General features: G+C 36.7%; 1 protein-coding gene across 9 annotated transcripts in view; it reads right to left on the bottom strand.

Moving 5' to 3' along the window:
• Window positions 1-23535, bottom strand: part of PCLO (piccolo presynaptic cytomatrix protein) — a 372356-nt gene that overhangs the window by 131669 nt on the left and 217152 nt on the right. For 8 of the 9 annotated variants that reach the window (XM_040548286.1, XM_040548292.1, XM_040548308.1 and 5 more), the window contains exons 8-9: window positions 22104-22252; window positions 14233-14314 (exon numbers count right to left, since the gene is read on the bottom strand). In XM_040548286.1, coding sequence (XP_040404220.1) covers window positions 14233-14314; window positions 22104-22252 — 231 coding nt within the window. Of the gene's footprint in view, window positions 1-14232; window positions 14315-16452; window positions 16512-22103; window positions 22253-23535 lie in introns of those variants that run through there. The other variant, XM_040548341.1, reaches the window with a different exon arrangement.

Here is a 23535-nt window from a genome sequence, read left to right as displayed (position 1 = left end):
GCTTGTTTTGTTTTTTAGTCTTTGAGTCTTAATTTCCATCTCTTTATTTTGATATATCCAGATACTAATCTTTCAATTTTAACTTTTCATAGCTAACATAGCTTTTTATCTTTTTTAGAAAACTTACTGTTTTCTTCTTTATATGACATAGGATTTGTTTACTGTCAGAAATCAAATAATTGTGCTGTGAATGAGAGAGGGCACCTTTCAGAACTCTATTGATTTCTATGGAAAATATCTTCAAGAATACATCTCTTCAAGTGGAACTTCACATATTTAAGATCCAATCTTTTTTAGGATTTTTCAAAGTTAGAAGACCACTAAATAATTGCAACTATTTTTACTGATATCCCAAGACTGTGATCCTACCCTCCCATCTAGTCTTTACTGAAGCCTTAAGATGATAACAAGACAAATCATGCAACTACATTTATTTTATATTTTGATAAACAAACAAGTATGGATACTAAATTGTTAAAATTAATTTATGAGCCACTGATTTATATAGCTGAAAATATAAAGTTAGGAGCTTTAATGAAGACTTCAAATGCCTAGTAGATGAAGATTTGCTTTTGAAAGCACACTGTACTTAGAGAAAAATACTAATCAATTAGAATCACCTAGATTTTTTTTTCCCCGATTAACCCACTTTGTGACTTTCAAAACAACATTTCACTTGTCATTTCATATCCTTCCAGACATCACAAACTATTTCAGTGATGCATATTCACATGTATATATTTGAATAGTGACCAACATCCTGACACTAATAAACCCTGTCACCAGTGACCTGGCAAGCAATACGGCAGAAGTATTTTTAAAATACCTCATTCTCTTTTTCATTATCTCCACCATCCCCTAATTTGTGCACAATTTGACTTATTCTAAATTTGTGTAGCTCAGTGTTCTCAGAATACCGTGAAATCACAGCACCTGGTATATTTTGTTGTTCCACAGTAGCAACATAGCAGAAAGATTAGAAACATGACTCAGTTAACACAGAATAATTTATTTTGCTGTAGTATGCTGACCATAACCTAAGTTCTGCAATTACAATTTGTCTTGTTTTCCTCATTATGGAGATAATAAAGATCAGATTGCTGCCAATCTGTTGCTGCTGCTCTGTTCACAGGGAAATTCATGAAATCTTATCATCTTTCTACTACTTAGTTGAGCTCAGCCATTAGAGTATAAACAGCCAAGATTTACTGGAACTGTTTCAGCATCTAGGCAATGATTAGATTTGACTCTCAAAACAAATGTCAATAACTCCCTATATAAATTACAAATAAAATAAAAAAAGGGCAGAGAAATAATGAGTAACTTGGAGCACAACAGGTATTTGTTTGTTCCTGTTTTTACACAAAACACAAAAATGAAAATAAAGTTTGAAAGGATAATTTTCCATTATAAAAGTAAACAGAATTGCAGCACCAAATGCAGGGCCTGATATTGCTTAATTATTAAGTAAGTCCCATATAGAAGCAACAACTGCACCCGTCTGAGAATGTAGCCATGTGACCCAGAAGCTCTGTGCAAATATTGTTCATGTGCTAACTCAAACAAGTATTTCCTCAGGGCTAAATTTTCAAAGCATGAAACCATTTGTCTAATTACATGAGCAAAGAAATGAAAGAAGCAATTAGAATGTGCAACAGATTTTTCAGTGATCACACATGAGTTTGTGTGAATTGGCATAGGAAACTCTTAAAATCATTAGTAGCAATCTCACTCTTGTCACAGCTAGATACAGAGATACATGATTTTTTAACAGACTTTTAGGTGTCTGAATTTTATATATACATATATATATATACTATATATATATGTAACACCTATTGATTTGGATAGCTAGTGCCTAAGAGCATGGCCTTTGAGACAGTAGTTAAAAATCACTAGCTATTTCTGGAAAACCATGGTCTTTTTACAAACATCAGATGTTCTGTGCTTTGAAGTTGAAACTTTATAAAAGTGAAATTAAAAAAATTGAAATGGACTTCAAGTGAAAAATGATGATGAGGACAATGATACATGCCCCTGAGAAATTTGAAATGGAAAATAAATGGAAGATTTGAACTTGAAAATGCATATTGAGTCTTTTGGTTTCGGTCCGTGAGCCAAAGCATAGACATACCACCAATGGAAGTAACTACAGAAGTCCACATTTATTTTGCATCACTTTCAAGCAATGTATTAGTATATATATATATATATATATATATATATATATCAAAATCAGATGGCTGAATCATAGAAAAGCAGGACAACAGTGACCTTTTGCGGGGGCAAAGTTCAATGGTAGGCATTAGAAAAATGCATGAGGATAAAGAATGAAAAGGAGACATTAGGCACAAAAGATTTTTCAATGTGACAAAATGCCATGCTACAGCAATGAGAACAAATTAACCAAACCAAATGATATGAAGTCTTCCAAGTCTACTTGGCTGTGAACAGAGACAGAACCTTCCTCTTGTGTTCATTTACTATACATTATCTCCTCATTCTTTCTCTAGTCTTATCTAGCTCAGACGTATGCTAGGGTGCTGGTAGGCACTTATCTGTGGAAACAATTTTACACCATGTTCCATTGTCTGTGTGAATAGAATTGTGAGTCACAGAAAAAAGTGATGAAGAAAAAACAACTGTCTTTTGAGAGTTCAGATTGAAAAGTGAATAAAAGCTAACTATTTATTTAGATATCACAGTTATGATAAAGCAATCTGGAAAGTCTGGAGAACAGATGGAAAACAAACATGACAAGGCAAACAAAACCAAGTTAGATCAGGCACTTGGAAAGCAACAGGAAAAGTAATGTGTATAATCAAATCCAAGGTAAATTTTTATTTGCATTATTATTACTATATGATTCTGTGGAATACATAATATGATGGTCCATATTAAAGCTTGGTTATCTGGATGGGTACAACATTTTGAAGATTGTTTGCAGGAAAATTGTTTTTTGCACTTTCTAAACTAAATTAACTTAAATGAAGTTGTTTCCTAGAAATATGATTAAACCTACTCAGTTATTCCACTTCTTGGCTATCGGCAATTAAAGCATAAAATATACATGAAGCCAAATCCCGAGCAGATGACATTCAGATATATTCCAGTTGTTTTAATAACATAACATTGATTTATGTCAGCTGAGAAACTGCTTCATGCTGCTTTGCACACTGGCTATCATCCTGAAGGATCATAAAGTGCTTTACAAATTAGCATCCTGGAGCACTTATCGTATCTACTTGAAAACAAGATACAGGCTTCTTTTTGGATGGTCTGTCACATCAGAATAAGATTAATAAGGTTAAGGTGCCATTAATGGTAGACTTCTCTATTTAAAGCTATGGTAGTTTTAAATCTATACAAAAACTGTCAGCACTGAGATTCATCTGTGTTTACTGATAGATGCCAGTGCTCAATAGATGCCACTAACTTACAGCTGAATTCAATATTTTAAAATGTTTTGAACTCTCTCATCCCTATCAGCTTTGGCATTTAAGAAACAGCAATACATTTAGTGTAAATATGATATAATAAGTAAGATATATGTATACAGTAGCTATAGTATAATGCATAAACAAAAGTCATTAGGAAGAGAGTAGATCTCCATTACATACAAAGAAGCAATCACTGCTTCATGAAGTGGCTGAACCACAGACTGCTGGAAGGTATGAGAACATTGCACTGTGCTTACTCTGGTCTTGTGTTCTTATATATTTTCTACCAGAGCCATGATAAAGATCTAAACAATGCTTATTATCTGACTTAGTACAAGTGTTCTAATATTTAACACATTTGGGAGAGTTTTGCTATCTTCAATAAGCGGTATATACAACTTATACCTGCTAAAAAGGTAGATGTGTAGACTGGTGTGCAGGTAGATGTGTAGACTTGTCAAATACAAAGTTATGTTCCTGGCAGCAACACAGGATGCTGTTAGCCTTCTTTGCTGCTAGGGCATATTGTGTTCAGCTGGCCTCGAGACCAAAAAAATATAAAATTTCTCCCCGTCCACCAAAAAATAAATAATAATTAAAAAATCAAAGACCTTCCCCAGGGACCTCTTCTGCAGACCTGCTCCCCAGCTAGTCAGTCCCTGGCTTGTGTCATTGTACAGGGGTCCTCCTCCCAAGGGACAGGATTAGTTCTTGTCATTGTTGAATTTCAAAAGGTTCTTGTTGGCCTATTCCCCCAGCCAGCTTTGGTCCCTCTGAATGGCAGTCCTGCCCTCAAATCTTTCCCCCTAATCCAGTGTCATCTGCATCTCATAACATTTTATGAGAGTTTACTTCATCACCTCCTCCACTGATAACAATATTAAATGGGGTAGGTCATAGCACATGTATTATGTGCCTGCAGGAAAAGCACAACCCATTAATCACTCCCCTCTAAATCCAACCATCTATTTTTTTGCTCATCAAGTTGCCCAGCCATCCAGAATACCTGATGTAACAGGTAACATCCAAACATCCAGGCCAAAAGTTACAGTAGGAAAATACCGGAAGTCTAGAGTTCATCTCAGCTAACAGCAATACTATAACTTCAGTCCAGTTTCACAAAATATTAAAGATTCTTACTAGGATGAATCTACCCCAAAAGACATGCTTTAATCTGTTCAGCCAATATGTCAGCCAATTGTTTATGGCTTTACTGTAAAAAAAAAATCAATCTTCGTGACATTTTTAATGCTACAGTAGTTGCATTTAGCTTAAGCTTTTTGTTAATGTTCTTCTTGAAGGGGAAAATCTGAATAGATTTAATTGATGTTTCCAACATAGTATAAGGCAACCCTCTCATCATAGGAAAAAGATTTACATAAAGGATACTCTGCTGTCATATTGCAACTTTGCAACTTAATTGGTATGCTACAAATCTGGCGTTTTAGTGATGTCTTAATACAGGGTTAATAATAGATCAGTCCTACGTGAATGATATCAGCTATCCTAACATCTTGGACAAAAACTTGAAACCGTTCAGCTTTATTTAACTATTTTGCAAGTGGATCTCCAGTTTTGAAGTTATCTGTATTTTGTTAAGAAAGTAACAAGTAAAGGCTTGACAATTTAGCATGCAACTTCTCTTAATTACAACTTTGTGCACTGCCCTTGTATTACAGACATCACATAATGTCCTGGTATTACAGATTCATAGAAACTGTAGACAGGTGTTTATTTATGTAATTAATCAAACTTTTGTTGTTGTTGTTTCAGTACACTTATTAGAGTAGAGGAAATCCATGTGATATTTGTGCAAATGTGTGTTGGCAATGGTTAAACAGAAGCTACATCATTGTCTACCAGTTCCTGTCTACCTCTGGAACAGGAGACACGTTGGGGAGTGCACATGTAATGGAGAGCATTTATGGCTCTTGGTCAACATTTTGAAACGTTGACCAAGGAATCTTTAGGAAAGATGGTAATGCCTATGCTTAAAAGGTACCCAACAAAGCCTCTGCACACTTGATAATTCCTCTTGAAGGAAAAACAAAAGAATATCTGACCCAAAAGGCTGTCCTGCACAAGGGAATCAAGTGACATAGTCTTGCATGGATTACTGTCATGAATGAGGAAAAACTTGTGAAACTATTAATTGCAAAGTTAAAACTTCTTTCAAAACAAGTAATACCTGCAACCATCTAATTCTTTGTAAAAAACTCTGAACTTTCCTTATTTTCTCAGTGAAAAAGATAGTAACCTTTTTTCTTTTTTTTTTTTTTTTTTTAATGTGTGTATATAATTCATTGAAAACATTACTATATGCATGTAAATTACACAAAATAAATGAAGGAATTGTAGTTCCTCTGTCATTAAACTTTTGACTCATTGCCTGGAAAAGAGCCTAAGCTAGCAACAGGACAGAAGCTTATTGTTTATTCTCAGAAGTATCACAGTGCAGCTGTTCAGATTGTCCCACTGGAAGAATTGTGTTCGCCATTTGACAGTTCAGTTCTTGCAACCACTCAGTCTGTGGATATGGGCTAGCTTTGTATAATTTGTAAAATGTGTATAAGGGAACTGTCCACTAAGACACATGCTGAGACCGTCAGTTCATTTCACATGCTCTTTCCCTGGTGACATCTGTCACTACTGAATGAGGTTAGTAAATGTATCCAGCAATTTCTCATCTACCTTAAGTTTACACTCATCTTTAAGTAATGAAGTCCCATTACTGCTGTTGTATCTAACTTAAGCCGGTTTAAAAAAAAAAAAAAAAGGCAAAAAAAGCATATATATATATGTATATTTTTTGCATTTTAAAATGGGTGAGTTGACAAAGTGATTTTTAGTTGTTTTCTTTATGTATATATATATATAGAATAAGCATAAATTTAATGAAACTTGATATGTCATCTTATTTGTGATATACACATTTCTTGTCACACAAATATTTCTTATAACAACTTGACTATTGCAGAAGAAAAACAGTTTATGGATTCAATAATTTACTAATAGATTGTTTTTTAGTGAATTTAACCCCTTAAAACACAGTTTTTGTGGCAGGGATAAAGGAAAATTGTTTATCTGCATTTTTCCTTTGACTGCGTCTTTCTTCATTTCTGTATCTAGAGGATTATATATATATTTTTCACTCACTAGATGTAGTTGTCAAATTAGGGAAGTTTTCAGTCTTTTCTGAATAAATGGTATTTGTTTAAGCCCATGACTACTGCCCTCCAAGTCATCAACAATCAGCATAACAAAAAACATTTTCTACAGAAAGCAAAAAGACAACATCTGAGCTAATATGAAAATTAGCACCTTGTTTGATAAATTGTAATCTTTTGCCTCCTTAAACTGTAACACTTTTATGAAAAAATGATTATTGTAGTAGGAGTGGGGGTTGATATTTTTTGGTGTGTGGGGAGAAATTATATAATGTTTTGGGTGCCTATCCACAGACAAAGCTGTCTTCATCAGTCTTGACTGTAGCATCAGCTTCACTCCCTTTCTTGATGAACAGATTTTTTCAGGAACAAGAACACTTTCTGGCAAACTTTATGTTATTTAAATGAAATTTTGCAGAAATTTTCCCTATCTCCTTTTACCAAAGTAAAACACCAAGGAAACATGCAAGAAATGAGTGCATATTATCTGTCAACAATGTAAAAACAAACAAACAACAACAATAACAAACAAATAAACAAATAAATAAATTCAGAAACAGATAAAAATTAATAGATTTCACTTGATAAATGCTGCACCTCAGCAGGTGTAATGATGCTATGAGACAGTCACAAACTCAAATTTCCCTATCCATCCACAAGAGCCATTTTCTCCATGTCAGTGACCTGCAGAATCAGAACATCTTAACCAAAATTATCCTTCAGCCAGGCTGCCTGGGAGCATAAAGCCAGCACATTTCAAAGACCTGTACAGTCTATGATGAAGTAAATTGTGGACGGAAGGCAATCATTCTCAATATGGTACATCACACTGCCCTGGAAAATGCATCTCACTCAAATAGACATTTATCACTTGGTGATAAGGAGCAATGCAGTTCTTTAGACAACCAGTACTCTGCACATCTTTTGATTGTTCTATAGCTTCTTTGTACATAAGCAATATACACTCATCTAATCTAAGATCTCTACAAGACAAAAATCTTAGTCTAAGTCACATCATGCTTCCTTCATAATCAAGAGAGGAAAACAGATGTATCCAAAAGGTGATTTAAAGTATTTCAACATCCAATTAATTGCCCTTTGGAACTGCCTCGTTCTAGCGTAATTATTAAACCTATTCACATTTTTTATAGCCACTATGCAAAGAAGGGAGCACAGGGTCTTCCTCTGAGAGTTGCTAAGATCATTTATGCTTCACCAGAGAACTGAAACCCTGAACTGGCATTTCTGTGCCTTTAACTTTTCTTTTGTTAGAAGGACTTGGTCAAGGACTCTATTAACTAGTCATTAACAAGTCATCTGACTGATGACAGATGTCCCTGAATGTCTTGTCTTCTACTTATTCAAGAGAAAGTGCTGACATGTGGTAGATGCAGTTAGAGATTGACAGATGCTGTTTCAGTGGCTGTCAAGCTCATTCATATGCTCCTGCTTTCCTCTTGGCTTTCCTCGGGAAACTGGGGGCCCGACTGAACTCTAGCACTCAGCATTGCAATGGTCTGCTTCTGCGGAGATATGAAAGCAAATTGGAACTTTATTATCAGTAGACACATTGAACTCTTAATTACCTCCACTCATCGTATGATATGATTATGCATTTTTAAATGGGTGTTCATACACTGAAAAATGCATAAACCACTGAGCTGCAAAAGAGAGTTCATGGAAAGTATTTGAAATACACATGCTAGTGCATTTCTAATGAAGTTAGTTTAGAGAGAAGGCACATAAACATGGCATATATGGTCTGTATCTCTACAAATGGTTTCTAACAAATATGAAAATGTTTTATTATTATTATTATTTAGGAAGGTCAAATGTCACTAAGTTCTTTTTAAGATCATTAATAAGACACAAAAATACATCTCTCCATTCCTGTACTTCCATTCCTGTCCTCACCTACTGCTATATGACTTCACTGGAAAATCTCTGAGGCTGCCTGTCTATAACAGCTCTGCACCTTTCTGTTTATTGTTGTTTAACTTCTGTGCCAGGTCTCTGATAAGGAAAGAGTACTTGAGGGAATGATGGCTGTTAATTAGGGATTAGATCCTTCCCCAGTAACAAGTGAGTGTTAGAGGGGGTTATGTTTTGTGCAAAGTATTGTTTCAGTTCTTCACAATGCTAAACTAAAGAAACAAGAAAAGCAATCCTCTGAGAAAAGTCTGAGGGCAAGAGGTGAGTTACATTTTTACTCTAGGTCTATGATGGTTATGTCACATGCAACATGGACTGTGACTATATTTCATACATTCTTTCACTGATTAATCATCACATATTCACTGCACTTCAGTATTGCTGTAAGAACTGAAGTTGCTGAACTTGCAGGTGAAAAACCCTAAATATAGAGGGTTACATGTTTACTATAGCAGGGTGGACTTGGTACAGAAAAACACTTCTAACTCTCTACTTCTCAGTCTGAATAGCCCATTAGCTGGCATGGTTTAGAGGTGTGTTGCTGCGTATAGGAATCCATAATCCTTACGGAGAGTATGAGGCACCTCTGACATGTGTAGCCTTACAGCTACCCTGTCATCCTTCTAGCAGTTTCGCTGATATTACTGCTAAGGTGAGTGACACAGTCTCCCACACACAGTCCAATTAGCTTTTTTGCTCTAGTACAAACATCACAGCTTTTTCTGAATTACCTTTCTGCCTTCTTCTCTTGCCTCAGAATTGAATAGGACGTTCCACAACATGGACAGCCTGGCTGCCTACCAGTACATTTTGCTCCATGGAGACACAGAATATGGTACATTTGGAAAGGGGAGAACTACTTGTGTCTCAGTCCCATGCAAGGCAAAGCAGCAAGAATTACTTTGACTTAGATGCGCTCCTTGACCATACAGGCCTACCGAGATTTGTCTGCCTTGTTGAGAACAACTCAATGTGGGTTTTCCTCCTTGCATTGACAATGCTTTGCTGTCTTCAATAGTCATACCCTCCCTTCCCTTCTTCATATGTTACTATGAAGTGTTAAAAAACAGAAGGGAAAATGCTGGCAGAATAAAACAGTGCTTATGCTGGTTATGCTGAGGGATCCAAAAGAAACAAGGGATTCTCAGTGAAAACAAACAGCGAGTTTCTGGAGCACTAAATACTGCTACATTATCATTCACTGATCACTGCCATCATTGCTTTGGCACCTCAGCAGAACCATGATGCCAATTCTTTTTTTTTCTTTATTTTTTTTTTTTAAATGCAAATTATTCATCAATCTTTGTAGAGAAAATCCTTGGCAATTCCTTCCTATCAGCATTGCCTGAGGAGGGGAGAGTGAATACCTTGAAAAGAAGAGCTGTGAGTTCTAGATGACGGCATGTGCTGAAGAAACAAGAAACCTCCAGAGACAGGCCAGCTAGCAAGTATATATTTATTTTTCATTCAGAGCTACTATTCTCTTGCCATCACAATTTTGGCCTAGTTCCTCATTCTTAAACACCTCATTCACATGCTAAAATTTGCATTAAATATTTCTGTGTGCAAAATTATGTAAAAGGCACCAAACGCAATCTGTACCTCAAGTACCAGTTTTCATTAAGCAAGAAAACAAATAAGCAGAAAGCATATTCACAGAATATGCAGTGAAACAGACTGAATTTTATACAGAATCACAGAATGGCCAAGGTTGGAAGGGACCTCTGAAGATCATCTACTTCAACCCCCCTGCGGAGCAGGATCTCCTAGAGCACATTGCACAGGATGGCATCCAGGCAGGTTTTGAATATCGCCAGAGAAGGAGACTGCACAACCTCTCTGGGCAACCTGTCCCAGTGCTCAGTCACCCTCACAGTAAAGAAGTGCCCCCTCATACTCAGCCGGAACTTCCTGTGCTTCAGTTTGTGCCCATTGCCTCTCATCCTGTCGCTGGGCACAACTGAAAAGAGACCAGCTTCATCCTCTTGACACCCTCCCCTCAGATATTTATATACATTGGTGAGATCTCCCCTCAGTCTTCTGTTTTCCAGGCTAAACAGGCCTGGAAAAGAGCCTCTTTCATCCTGTTCTTGCGCAACAGGTGCTCTAGTCCTCTAATCATCTTCATCATCCTCTGGACTCGCTCCAGTAGTTCTATGTCCCTCTTGTACTGGGGAGCCCAGAACTGGACACAATACTCCAGGTGTGGCCTCACCAGAGCTAAGTAAAGGGGAGGATCACCTCCCTTGGCCTGCTGGCAACACTCTTCCAAATGCACCCCAGGGTACCGTTGGCCTTCTTGTCCACAAGGGCACATTGCTGACTTATGGTCAGCCTGCAGTCCACCGGGACTCCCAGGTCTCTCTCTGCAGAGCTGCGCTCCAGCAGGTCACCCCCCAGACTGTACTGGTGCTTGGGGTTATTCCTCCCTAGGTGCGGGACCCTGCACTTGGCCTTGTTGAACTTCATGAGGTCCCTCTCAGACCAACTCTCCAGCCCGTCAAGGTCCCTCTGAACGGCAGCACAGCCCTCTGGGGTATCAGCCGAGCGGCTGCCAGCTTTGTGTTGTCAGCACACAAATTGAGATACTATTGATATTCATAATGTGACAATTTCTGGATCCCTAAACAGGAAGTAACCTTCACTATGTTAAGTATGTGGTGAGGTCTATGGGATTCAAATTATAATAGTAATGTAAGTTTGAAATCCAAGTTTGCCCTATAGTTACATCTGTGGTATACCTGGGTACCCATGGCATTTGCTTGTGTGCCTACAGGTATACTGTTTGCATACTTAGGATGTGTTAATTTATTCTTCCAGTTGAGAATCTGGCAGTATTGGGAAGGCAGCTCACACTATCAAGGCACCTCAGCTATCAAATTGACCGAACTGCACATAGATCATTCAAATGATCAGTAGAAACTGTTCTTGCATGTGTAGAAAAGCTCACATAGGACAGTCTTTGATGCACAAAGACAGGATGTTTTGCACACACTGTAAGATAATCACAGACAGTGGATGACACACATGCTTCTGTGGTCACACAGGACCACATTCCAGTTACTTCAGCAACACAACAGTTCAGGGAGTCTCATCCAATACAGCTCAAGAGCCTGCTGCAAGGATCTTTGACCAGAGACTCCCATTGCCACCTGGACAGTGCCTGGCTGAGCCCTGGGGAGATCTGGCTCCCCACATCAGCATTATCGAGGTGGTTTGTTTTAACATACACTCCTCCATTGCCTATGCAACAAGTATAAGGCAATCAGTTAAATATGATGATTCAACAAATCATTTGGTACTTTTGATACGAAAGAGCGGGAAGGAGAAAGAGAGAGGAGGAGAAGAAGGAGGGGAACAGAGAAAGGGTGAGGAATAGAACAAGAGAGAGGGAAGAAACCAAGAAACAGAGAAAAAGAAAGAAACCAGCCAGCCAACCAACCCTGGCATCTAGATCAATACCCAATAATCCTACTTGCGTCTTACTGCTGTAGTGGGGGTATAAGTGAATATATTGTTTAATGTACCAGTATTTTAATTAACTTCTTCTGTGTTTCTAGACTTGGATTTCTAAGTGTGCCTCATTGTCTGGTTAATAAGGACATATTGCTATAAGTCTGCAGATACCAAGTAATAAAAATTGAATTTTTAAACCAAAAAAAAAACACAAAAAAACACTGTGTGAGGCTCCTGGAGAGTCTATTTTGAAAGCCTGACGTTCAGCAGAAGTACTGCACATTTAAAGAACTTTGCTATCTACTTTAATTCTTGGGCACTGAGAGGAGAGGGAGGGAGGTGCAAAGCCACAGATTTATAGCACCTCAAAGATATACAAGGAGTGAGAAATATAACAATTTCTTCTGGCTCAATTCCTCCCTATTGGTACCCCATTCCACCTTTGGCTCTATCCTGTACAATCCACATTTCAGCCTCCTCATGTTTGTAGGGAAATCTGTATATACACCAAATAGAAGTATGTCTCTGTGGGGCTCCAAGGATTTTTCTGGATTACAAACCAAAAGTATTACTGCAGCATGCACAGACATAGCCAACTTTGCTTACACCAAGGAGAAGTTATGTACAATACAGCACAGTTACAGCAGCAAGCAATCCCAGCATGGGCTATGAAATTTTGGCGGGACCCTAAGTGAATATTCAATTCAGTGTGATCTCACGCCGAGCAGTGAATTTATAAATGGGAAGTCAATATCTGCACCTTGCCTGTCCAGTCATCACTTACAAGGTATTTCCCCTGATGCACAGCACGTGTGCCATGACTGCCAGCAGCAGAGCTAGTTGAGAATTCGGAACAGGAATTTTACATTGCACAAGTGTAAGTAACTTGCTGTAGGAGAATCAAGCCTTCAGCAACATTAAACCATGGACTACATACAGTCGTGTTGTCGTTCCTCTTGTTCTTGGGTATGAGAGCAGCTTGGATAACAGCATTACTCATCACCCCACAGGACAAAAAATCTCCACAAGGATATCAAGGGACTCCTGCTGAATGCAAGGGCCCCAGGCAGGGAAGGCTGACAAAACCACAGACCTGGCTGCTTCTTTCAAACTGTACTGTGTGGGCGAAGGGGTCCTTATGTTTCCAAAATCATCAGTGGATGTTACACCAACTAGCAAGAAAATACCTCATAATATATACAGAAAATTCATGTAACGCCCTAAATATGAGGTGGGTGCTGGGGGCAGCAGTGATCAAGATTTTACTGCCAAAAACCTTGTGAAAACAATATTTAGCAATTCAAGTAAGTTAATGCCACTTTCTACTTACTGCTCAAGGGAACACCAAAGCTGGCAGTCAGTAATTGCTTCTGCACAGCAGTTTGACACATACTATTACAATTTAAACTTGGGAAAAGAAAGTCTGATGGTTTCACGACAAACCCACTTAAAGCATGTGCCTCTGAAGGAAGACAAACAGCATATGAAAAAACCTCTGAGTTCCTTGTAAATATTAGATATAAGAAAGGGTGCGATTCCAAAAAGTCCAACAGACAAACCTTACCCTTGCTAGACCTTGCAATTGGCAGCCTTTTACAACTTGATAAGTAAAAGATCATAAAGTATTCCTGCTCACAGTCAAGGGGTGAATGAACATAACCTCTGCCACTGTCTTCTCCTTTACAAGTGGAGTCAGACTTATGTGAACATTTATGTTAGAGTTATGGAAAGGAGAACAAATCTGAAATCCTGTGATAAATTTCTCTGTGTGAAGATATTACAGAAAAATGGGATCTTATTGTTCTGCTAATCCCTTCTGAAGAAGATTCCCAGTAGCTCTATAGAAAGAATATATTTCTCAGTTCTGTACATGTTGAATACCTACACAAGCCTACCTGTTTTTCTAATTCCTCTGTTAATCTTTATGGAAACTTCTCACGCAGAGAATGTAGAGTTATATAAAAAGCAACAGCCAAACAGACTGCTGTTATGTATAACACAACAGATCTTACCTCTGCTTTTAATGTCTGTATAGCTTATATATCTGGAACAGATGTTGTGACCTTTTTTTCTGCACTGCTGCTTTCTGTGACAACCAAACAGCAAAATTTAAAATGACCACTGAATTTCCTGCTGCATACAACACAGGAACTATTTTTAATGCTGCAAATTGTTTTTTCATGAATTATGCTAATGAAATTAATTATTATGTCTCATAGAGAGTTGTTGCTGTTTACCTGAAACTGTGTGATCCTTTGGGTCTCTCAGTAGTTTGAGCCTTGCATGAGGGAAAATGTACTGCAGCGGCTTCCCATTTATCTGAGGAACACAAATATGCATGTCATAAAAAGATAAAATAACATATATAATATATAATAACAATAATTTTAGACAGTTGAAACAGAATCAAGCAAATAAACATTTCATCCAGGGAAATACCACAACTTCATGACTCAAACATCCCCTGACTTTCAAGATATGTTTGTCAGACTAAAAAATCCTTCTGCAGGGGAATGAAGATTTGCTTCCAGAAAAACAGATTCAGTTTGAATATGGCTTTAGTTATGTTTTTATTTCCTAATGACTGGAAGGTGATTGCTGTTATCTGTAGCTTTTCTTCACATTAATCCTTTGTCCAAGTGATGTACAAGAAGAGAATGAAATTATATATGATTTCTGTAAATAGTACAAAATACTGTTCATATAGACCTGAACAAAACGGTGGTGAACATGTAAAAAGCCATGAGCTCTAGTTTCAGCAAGAATACATATCCTAACTTAGAATCATAGAATCATAAAGGTTGGAAAAGACCTCCAAGATCATCTGGTCCAACTGTCCCCCAGTGAATGTACTTCATAACCAAGTCTTAAAAGCCTTTTGAAATACCTGACCTAAAACTTTAAAGGTTACTTTTTACATGATCATGTGCAACATTCACTTGGGCTACTACTGCAAAATATCAAAGCTGAAAGCAACGTATATCTACAACATGCATTCAAAAGCCAGGGGTCCATCTGGGATGACTCCACCTGCCCTACATTATGGGCATGGAAGAGGCCATGCAGCATGTATGACCTCATTTGTCAGAGATGATCGCCACATGTCCACACCCAAAGACCTTTGCAGAAAGACTGTTGCAACACTCACACACCTCACACCCATCGCATGCTCTCTTTGCCTGCAGTTTTTGTCTTTCAGAAACAAAGCAGAAAACATCAGCTCTGCCACGTTCATGCCAAGCCCGAGCATTGTACCCTGACCAAGCAATGGGAGTGTGGCTGCCTGGGGCTGGTCACCACTGAATGCCAATGGGATAGGACTGGGGGTGGAATTCAGGAGCTGATGGGCTGATGTTAATCAGCAGAAGTCTGAGTGTATTAGAAGCCTGCTGCCAGGAGTTTATTACTATTATTTATACTTAAGTAGCATTTAAAGGGATTAAGCTCCTCCTGAACTAAGCACTTCAAACTCAGCCTCTGCCCTGAAGAATTTATGATGTTAATGGATAGCACACATAAGTGACAGGAGGGGAAACAGAGAAGTCAAGTGGCTGGCTTAGCTCAGTCCCACGGTGAGCAGGAGTTCATACATCATTTGTCATAATTCGGTTTCTTACCCAGTGGATGGCATTGCATCTAGAAGGCTGAAATCCTCCCATAGTACACTGACAGTAGCATTGGCCAAAGTTTATCACAGACGAAAAAGAGATCATGGATTTGGTAGTGGATAGGTACTCCAGAATAAATCAGAATTGAGATCAGGCAGACTTTATGACTTACCGTGGAATTTTGCCAGTATATAGGGTCTAATATTACCGGAAGTGTGTAAAGTGCCATGAGATGCCCATGCTTATAAGTGGATAGGGACATTGATATGTTTTCTTAATGACATGATTAAAATTCAGCAAGTGTAATTTAACAGTAAAACTAATGTGTTTGTCAAGTGTAACTTACATATAATTGTAAACAACCTGAAGAAAATATTTTAATTAAATAAATAAGAATTAATACAAAGTAATAAAGTTCAAGAGAAACAGTATGAACATATTAGACCAGTTCTGTAGCTGGGATCCTTTTCGGTGAATGCAATTCAAATTAAACTGAGGAACACTGCAGCTAATAAACTTCAATTTACAAATTGTTTATGTATTTTAATCCTCTATCTTATCTTTTTTTAGCAAAATTAAAATTTTGAACAAATAATAAACCAAGAATATTCAACAACATATTGTATGTGATTTACTGACAAATATATCAGAAAATATAGACTGTCTCCTACTTTAGTCTATTACTTTCTCATTATTTTCACTTCCAGAATTTTATGATAAGTAAAAATCATAGTGATTCATAAAGTTATGAATAAAAGCATTAAAGTTTATTAGTATTCAGGGTAGTATATTATTTTTTATTGTTTGTGGGAATCAGTACTTAAATTGAAGATGACATTAGGCATTTACCTTCAGAATGGTTTGTGTCTGAAAGTGGCAGAAGAATACACAGGAAAAAACAGGGGTTGCTGTAAACGGATTATGCAAGGAAGAAAAGTTATGTTGGTTTTGATGATTTTACTTTAACCACTAATGACAATATTTATCTGAAATGTAGTGTATTCAATACCCTTCAGAATACAAGTCATTTAGTGTTTCCAATTGTTCACACCTTTTTCTAACTTTCTCTGAAGGAGATTTAATTCACAAGAACATATGCCTGGGGGTCCTTCTTGCTGATTAGTCCCCCAGTTATCTCCATGAACACACAGAGGGACCCCACTGCAGACAGACAATCACTTCAGCATACAGCTGATCTATGGTGCAGAAGGGCAGGACCTTCTGTAAAGGTGCAGGAATGGAGGATGTGTAAATTCCCAAGCCTAAATTTTAGGTCACAGGGCTGAAGGTGACTCGATCCCTTGTTTATTCACTACAGAAAACACAGATTTCTGCCATACGTCCTTGTTACAGAGATCCTTTCCTCAGCTATCTGGGAGCGCTCAGTACATTTGAGCGCTGATTCTTGTCGTTCAGCACTGGCAATGCCCTCCTCTTCTGATCACAGGCACATTTCGACTCTCCAGTCTATCATCCCCCCTAATGTGCTGTCTGAGCTGACATGGGACTCAGGTCACATTTTTCAGCACATTACTCAGCAGGCCCTTGGGGGTTGCAACCCAGTGAGTTAAATGAAAACTAGAGTATAAAGCATCTCCTCCAGGAATTTAAGCTCTGGTCACGTTTGACATTATCAGTCAGCTTTAAGCCCTTCCAAAAATGGAATGAATAGCAAATAAATGTGCTGAGTTTTTCTACCAGTGTTACAGAAAATTACACTTTAAATGTAGACTTTATTTTCCTCTTGTTGTCTTTATGCTTTTTGTCTGATAAAGAAATTCTATGGAAGTCTCACAGAAGCGAATTCTATGAGGTAATGAGAACAATTAAGAACACTAAATTTCTGTAGTGCTTTATTTAAGTAGAAGAACTAAAATGCAATAAACGTATTTTAGTATTCTAGGCAAACTCCATAATAACTGCTACAAAGTATTAACTGGGCTTTTCAGCTGGTCAACACAGCCACTGTAGTCTCTGTTTTTAAATGGTGCTACACTTCTCCTTCCACCAAAATGTAGGACAACCTGATAAGGTGAACCTCAGCAGATATGTCTGACTGTAGTCCTTTAGGAAATACAGTCTTCAAGGGAAATTCTACCTGAATTGTGTGTCCAGGAAGAGGATGGTGGATGATCAAGGTGAGGGGCTAAAGAGTATCAAACCTAATTTCTGAATACCATAGAAACTTGCATGAGCACACAAGTCCTGTGACAACCAGCACCAGAAACTGCCACAGCTAAGGTAATCCTGCTCCTTTGAGCTGCTGCATTTCCTCTGTGTAGAGCAAGAACACCAAGTTCTCTAGAAATCCTAATGGTGGTAATTTCTCTCTACGTATAGATCACTGATGGAGATAACTTGCAAAAGAAGTATTTAGGATTATTTTAACAACACAATGCTCCTGACCATGAATGAAACGCAAAGTGAGTGGTGTTTGCTTCTTCACAGAGGTCAGTACTGAACTTTTGACCTAGAAATCACTCTCTCATGCAGTGAGAATTATAGTATTGGGTAACAGAAAAACAACTAACAGCCTGCTAAATTCCATCTTGACTTGCAGTGAGGGGGCAACAATTTACTCATTATATTAGATATTCTAACAATTACACTAAATTTAGAAATCTCATATTTCTCACTGTGTTTCTAGAGAATATATATATATATATATATACATATATATACACAAAAAGCCTTAAATAGAGAAAGCAGTTTTATAGAAATTTAATGTAATCTCTGAGAGTTGGAAAACTATCACAACCAAAGTTTGCAGGTAGCCTTATGGATCTCTTTCATAAACAGTACTTTCTCATTTTAACCCTATTACTCACCTTACAACCCATTTTTTCATCATTTTAAAACTGAATATTTCATCATATTTAAATAGAATATTATTGAATCCCCCTAAAAAGACATGTTTTAAATGTTACTTTAAGGAAATTGTACAGTCCCCTGAACAGAGATAAGCATATACTTTTCAGAATGGCTTTAGAAATAGGGGATTGACATTTAAAAATATTGAATCTCTAGAGCCCTAGCTTTCTTTATTATTATTTTGTGTGTGTGTGTGATTAGAAAACTGTTGCCAAATGGAACTGATGACAATATACTTATGACGAGTTTGTGATTTTATCAATCATTTAGAGCTTAAAAGACCATCTACGATCACTGGAAGTTCTGTATTTATTCCACCGATTAAGAAGTTTACATCACCTGTTGATGTACTCTCACTGTTCATCTCCTTGGCACGATCTCTTACTTCCCTGGCACCTCTTCCTACTGTTCTTTCACAGCCTCTTTGAAATAGTCAAATTATTTCAGGGTAAAATAATAATTTTTCACAGAAAATCATCATTAAAAGAGACATAATCTCTGGAGATTAAAAGAAGCAGCTGATCAACTGGCAGTCACCAAGTAAACTGCTGAGGTTAACATGGGTCAGTAAGAAATCTGCAATAGATTACGTATTGATTAGGTCTAAGCTCTGCTTACCCTCCTCAAGTAAACAGTTCAGAATTACTATAGAGCTATCAAGATACTAAACTACTCTGCAATTTAATGTGATTTAGGAATACTATGTGGAACCACAGAAGTTGCTATAGAAACAAATATTTTAATATTACTAAATGGTATATATGAACTTAATCCCTAAATTATAAGAAATCCATGGAAACCATGAAGTTCAGGGTTGTCACTCTATGCATTCTTGTATAAAAAGCATAGGGTTGTGCTTTATTTATTACCTTTAATTACACAAGCTCTGTGGGACATAATTGAGCAATTCTGATTTCATCTAGTAAGGAAACTGATGTTTCACATGTGTGAAACAGAACCTTGTGGAGTACAAATATGATAGTGGTCAATAAAACATTTTTATATAAAGAAAATATGACAAATTTACAGTGGATAAGTATATTTGGAAACTTTGACTGATGTGACAAGAAGATTAGTGCTACTCATGCAAATACTTCCTTCTACAGTTGGTTTGTGCTCAGTATGGGATTTAAAAGAGTTGCAATGGCTTAATTAGTGTTACTATTAGTCCTAACTAATTCAGGAAAGCTTTTGCAGCAAGGAAAGCTCCAACTGAAGTTGGACATGTTCACATGGACAGGATGAAGAATGATTTGTCATTTGGGGCTCCAGTGTACATTGTGCCTGGACACTACAACTCTGTGGATACAGTAGACAGAAAGCTCGGGACAATATTCAGTTTTTGGTGGTGGTGGTGATGTTTTTTGTTGTTGTTGTTGTTTGTTGTTGTTGTTGGCTTGTTGTTTTTTTTAGTCACAGAAGAGACAGGACTAAGAAAGCCTTTGCAGAGTGTTTACTTTGTCTCAATGAACTCACTGCCTTGAAAAATGTTTATTTTTCATGACAGCTTTAAATCATAAAATGAATGTTAAAAAATAAATACATTAATAGTGATTTACTTGCTTCGATTGCTAAGTGTTCTATTTTCAGAATTCAATGTGAAGCTAATGATTGAAACATTTTAAAATGTCTCTGACACTTTATCTTGTCTTAAAGTAATTTCATAGCTAGACGTGTCTGAAAATCAGTTTTCTTTGTTATTGTATCAAATGCTCACAGGAGATTTTCAACGTGCAAGATTTCTGACCAACATTTTGACAATGTACGTGATGCTGAGTTCGTGAGAGCTAGCATTTCTCACTTCTGCAGACACACTGAAATTATTTTGTATCAGTGGGTGAATGACCATAGCTAACCTGGACTGAAATAGATAAAGAGGGAATTGTTGAAAAACCTTTTCTTCCACATCACTTTTCTTTTGCAGCGGCTTTATATTTTTGTTCACAGAAATTACACGAGTAAAGGCACCCCACAGAACTATTCAAAACATGTACACAATCAAATCTCCAATTATCAAAACCTTAAAAAATACCATTGGCAAGATTTTAAATGCAGTATCTCTATTTTCACATAAACATGGGGACACTGCAGTAGCTTCAGGAAGAATATTTATATGTATATTCCTTCTTGAAATAATCCAAGAACACAAGAACTCTCAGCTGCCTTAACTTTCCTGCCCAAAAATTTTGATCAAAGTCTTTCAACCAATCCTATTGTAGTGCTATTTAAATGACAAAACAAAACAAAAGAAAACAAACAAACGAAAAAGCCACAAAGATCAGACCTTTGTGATTAGTAACACGTTGGAACTTTTCCCAAGGGTAAAAGCACTGGATTTCTAAAAGTTAAATACATCTTACTGACCACCTCCGTATCAGGATAACAGTAACCACGTTCTTGGACAAACCTGATTTTCAAAGCAAATTTTAAACTTTATGCCATGATGCTGAAGTGATCATATACAATTTTGTATGTTCAGAATAATAACATAATCAGTATATTTCTCATGAGGATGAAAGTGCTCTGGCATTTATTTTTTCCTTTCATCCTTTATCCTGAAATAAGCTGGTTTGTGGTGAGATCTATTTTAATAGATTCCTGTAAGACTGTATCTTGTAAAGCCCTCTTTCTCAACAAGAAATAGCTTGTTTCGGTATAACCTATCCTGTATGAATCTATGAATACGCTAAATTAGAGATAGGCAAAGGAGAGAAAAAAAATTAAATAACACCTTGTATTGTAACATATTTGAATGCTTAATTCATAAAACCTAGGTTCTATTGTCAGATGTCAGTGAAAACGTTCATCATCCAAAAAAGTTTCTAAGGCTGCATGAGAGTAGGATAGTCCTGCTTGGATGTTATTTGAGAAATTAACATAGCACATTAAGCTATTAAGTAGCATCAAGGGGCCATGCAAGACACCTTCCTTGCATTGCACCTTACGGAAAAGAGTATCATTACAGTCAATCAGTAAAAATGATAGCTTAAATAACCAAGTGAATAACTTAAAGATAACACATGAGATACGTAAACTTCATTTATACAAAGAGGATATGTGATGGTATACTAAGATGAATTAGATTTCAAATCAGCACGTTTGGAAAAAACGTATGGTATTTTTCTTTCTCACCATGATAAATGAGACATTTTAATTATTAGATTGATGAAGTCTTGTTTATATATTCAGTACTTGATTACAGGCTCTTCGAATTACACTGACCAGCTACTAGTGTGAGCCAATGTCAACAGGATTAAAAATAAAATAAAATAAATCTTTTCCTTAGACTACTGTAAAAGGCTTGAAATTGGATCAGATAAAGCTGGTAAGCTAAAATCAAAACAACTGTGGTTTTTCTTAATAGGAAAATCTAATATATATATGGTTTTGGTTAGTAGATTAACTCCTTCCAGATATGTTTCAGAAATTAAAAAACAACCTGAAAAATTAATACTGAAATGCAGAGCAATTCTCTTCTAATGCCATCATCCAATATCGATGGCAAATACAGGTTCAACAGCACTTCAGCTGAATGCTGCTGGAATTTAATTAATCCCATACTCTCTACACTATTGGACAGCATGATAGTTAATTTTTCAAACAATTATAAAACTAAAGGAATGGCTTACTTGGCAGCTAATTTGATCTTGGTGTTGACTTGGTGGTCGAGAGTGAGACAACTTCTCTGGCAGCCTTCTGTCCAGGCCATGTCCATTCTCCAAACGAGATTCCCTGGGCTTGTCAAACCAATCTGTTTCTTCACGACGCAGATGATAGGCTTTGAAAACCAAGGACAGGTCAAATGCTCTGATCCAGTGCTGGGCAAAGGGCAATAATGTGCATTGTGCATAGCAAACACGCATAGTGGTTATCAATTAATTGGCCATGCAGCTAAAGCAAAGTTACAGGCGAGATTTGAGACACTGAACTAAGGCATAATTTAGCTATAAGTGATAAAACAGAGTGAGAAGATTCTGTTTAGGTTATAACTATGGATATTAAACATCAGAAGAAACACACTGCTGAGTGCTATAGCCATTTCCTTCTTTCCAGCAGCTCAGAAATACACCGCAGACTTCACACAATTCTAAAATGTTTGATTAAAAAATAGTGAAATTAGTTACACTGCAGTAGGCTAAAAATAAAATAATAACAATCATAATAATAAACACTCATATCCCTACTTCCACCAATTCCCAAACTTTGGAACTAAATATTATTCAAAATATTTTGGAGATCATATAAAACTACTTACATGAAAACTGAGCCTGCTTTATGAAGAAGATATGAACTAAAAGCTATCTATATTTTTCGTAATTCTAAGCAGAAATATTGCAGGTGTTCTCACTTTGAATTCCATCCCCCAGTTTTGCAGTATGAACTTTCTGCTTGGAAAGTTATCAAGAATGTTCTTCATGAAATAACTTGCTAAGACTAATGTTCTTATATTTGCAAGAGTAAACTGGTATAAAATCTGTTGTATTAGATACTCACTGGGCATTAAATAACACTGTTTTATTTAAATCAGTTTTGCAAATACATAGATTAACGCCTACTGACTGTCGGGACAACTGAAGTAGCTTTCACACTAGTAGATTTCGCTAGAATCAGCTTCTATGCACTTAATAACATTTCTACTATGTAACATACAGATTTTCATCTATATTGCCCGTCAACGTAAACCAAAGATTTGCAGCTAGTTATAAATTTTTTATTAGATTATGTTTTAATAAGAAAGATAAATTGAAAATTAGAAGAAAGATGGTATTTGTTTCAGCAAAAATATCAGAAATTGCAAACCTAAAATAAGGTCAGCTGTTGCTATAGTAACAAGAATGAGTGCAATTGTTCCACGACACGAGAGAGAACTTAAAATGCAAAATGGTAGTGTGCATAGTCTTATAGTGTGCATAGTCTTATTTTTTTTTGTTAAACGTAATCAAATTGGTTTAATAAATGATTGGAAAAAATGTTTAATGGAAAAACAAAGTTGTGTTTTTTCTTGACTATTTCTTTAAATTACTTCCAGAACAGGAAAAGTATATATGCATGGTTTTAGAA

Source organism: Cygnus olor, chromosome 1, assembly GCF_009769625.2.
Source record: "Cygnus olor isolate bCygOlo1 chromosome 1, bCygOlo1.pri.v2, whole genome shotgun sequence".
NCBI lineage: Eukaryota > Metazoa > Chordata > Aves > Anseriformes > Anatidae > Cygnus > Cygnus olor.
The sequence above is the reverse complement of the archived record's forward strand: the minus strand, read 5'-3'. Positions and strand labels throughout refer to the sequence as shown.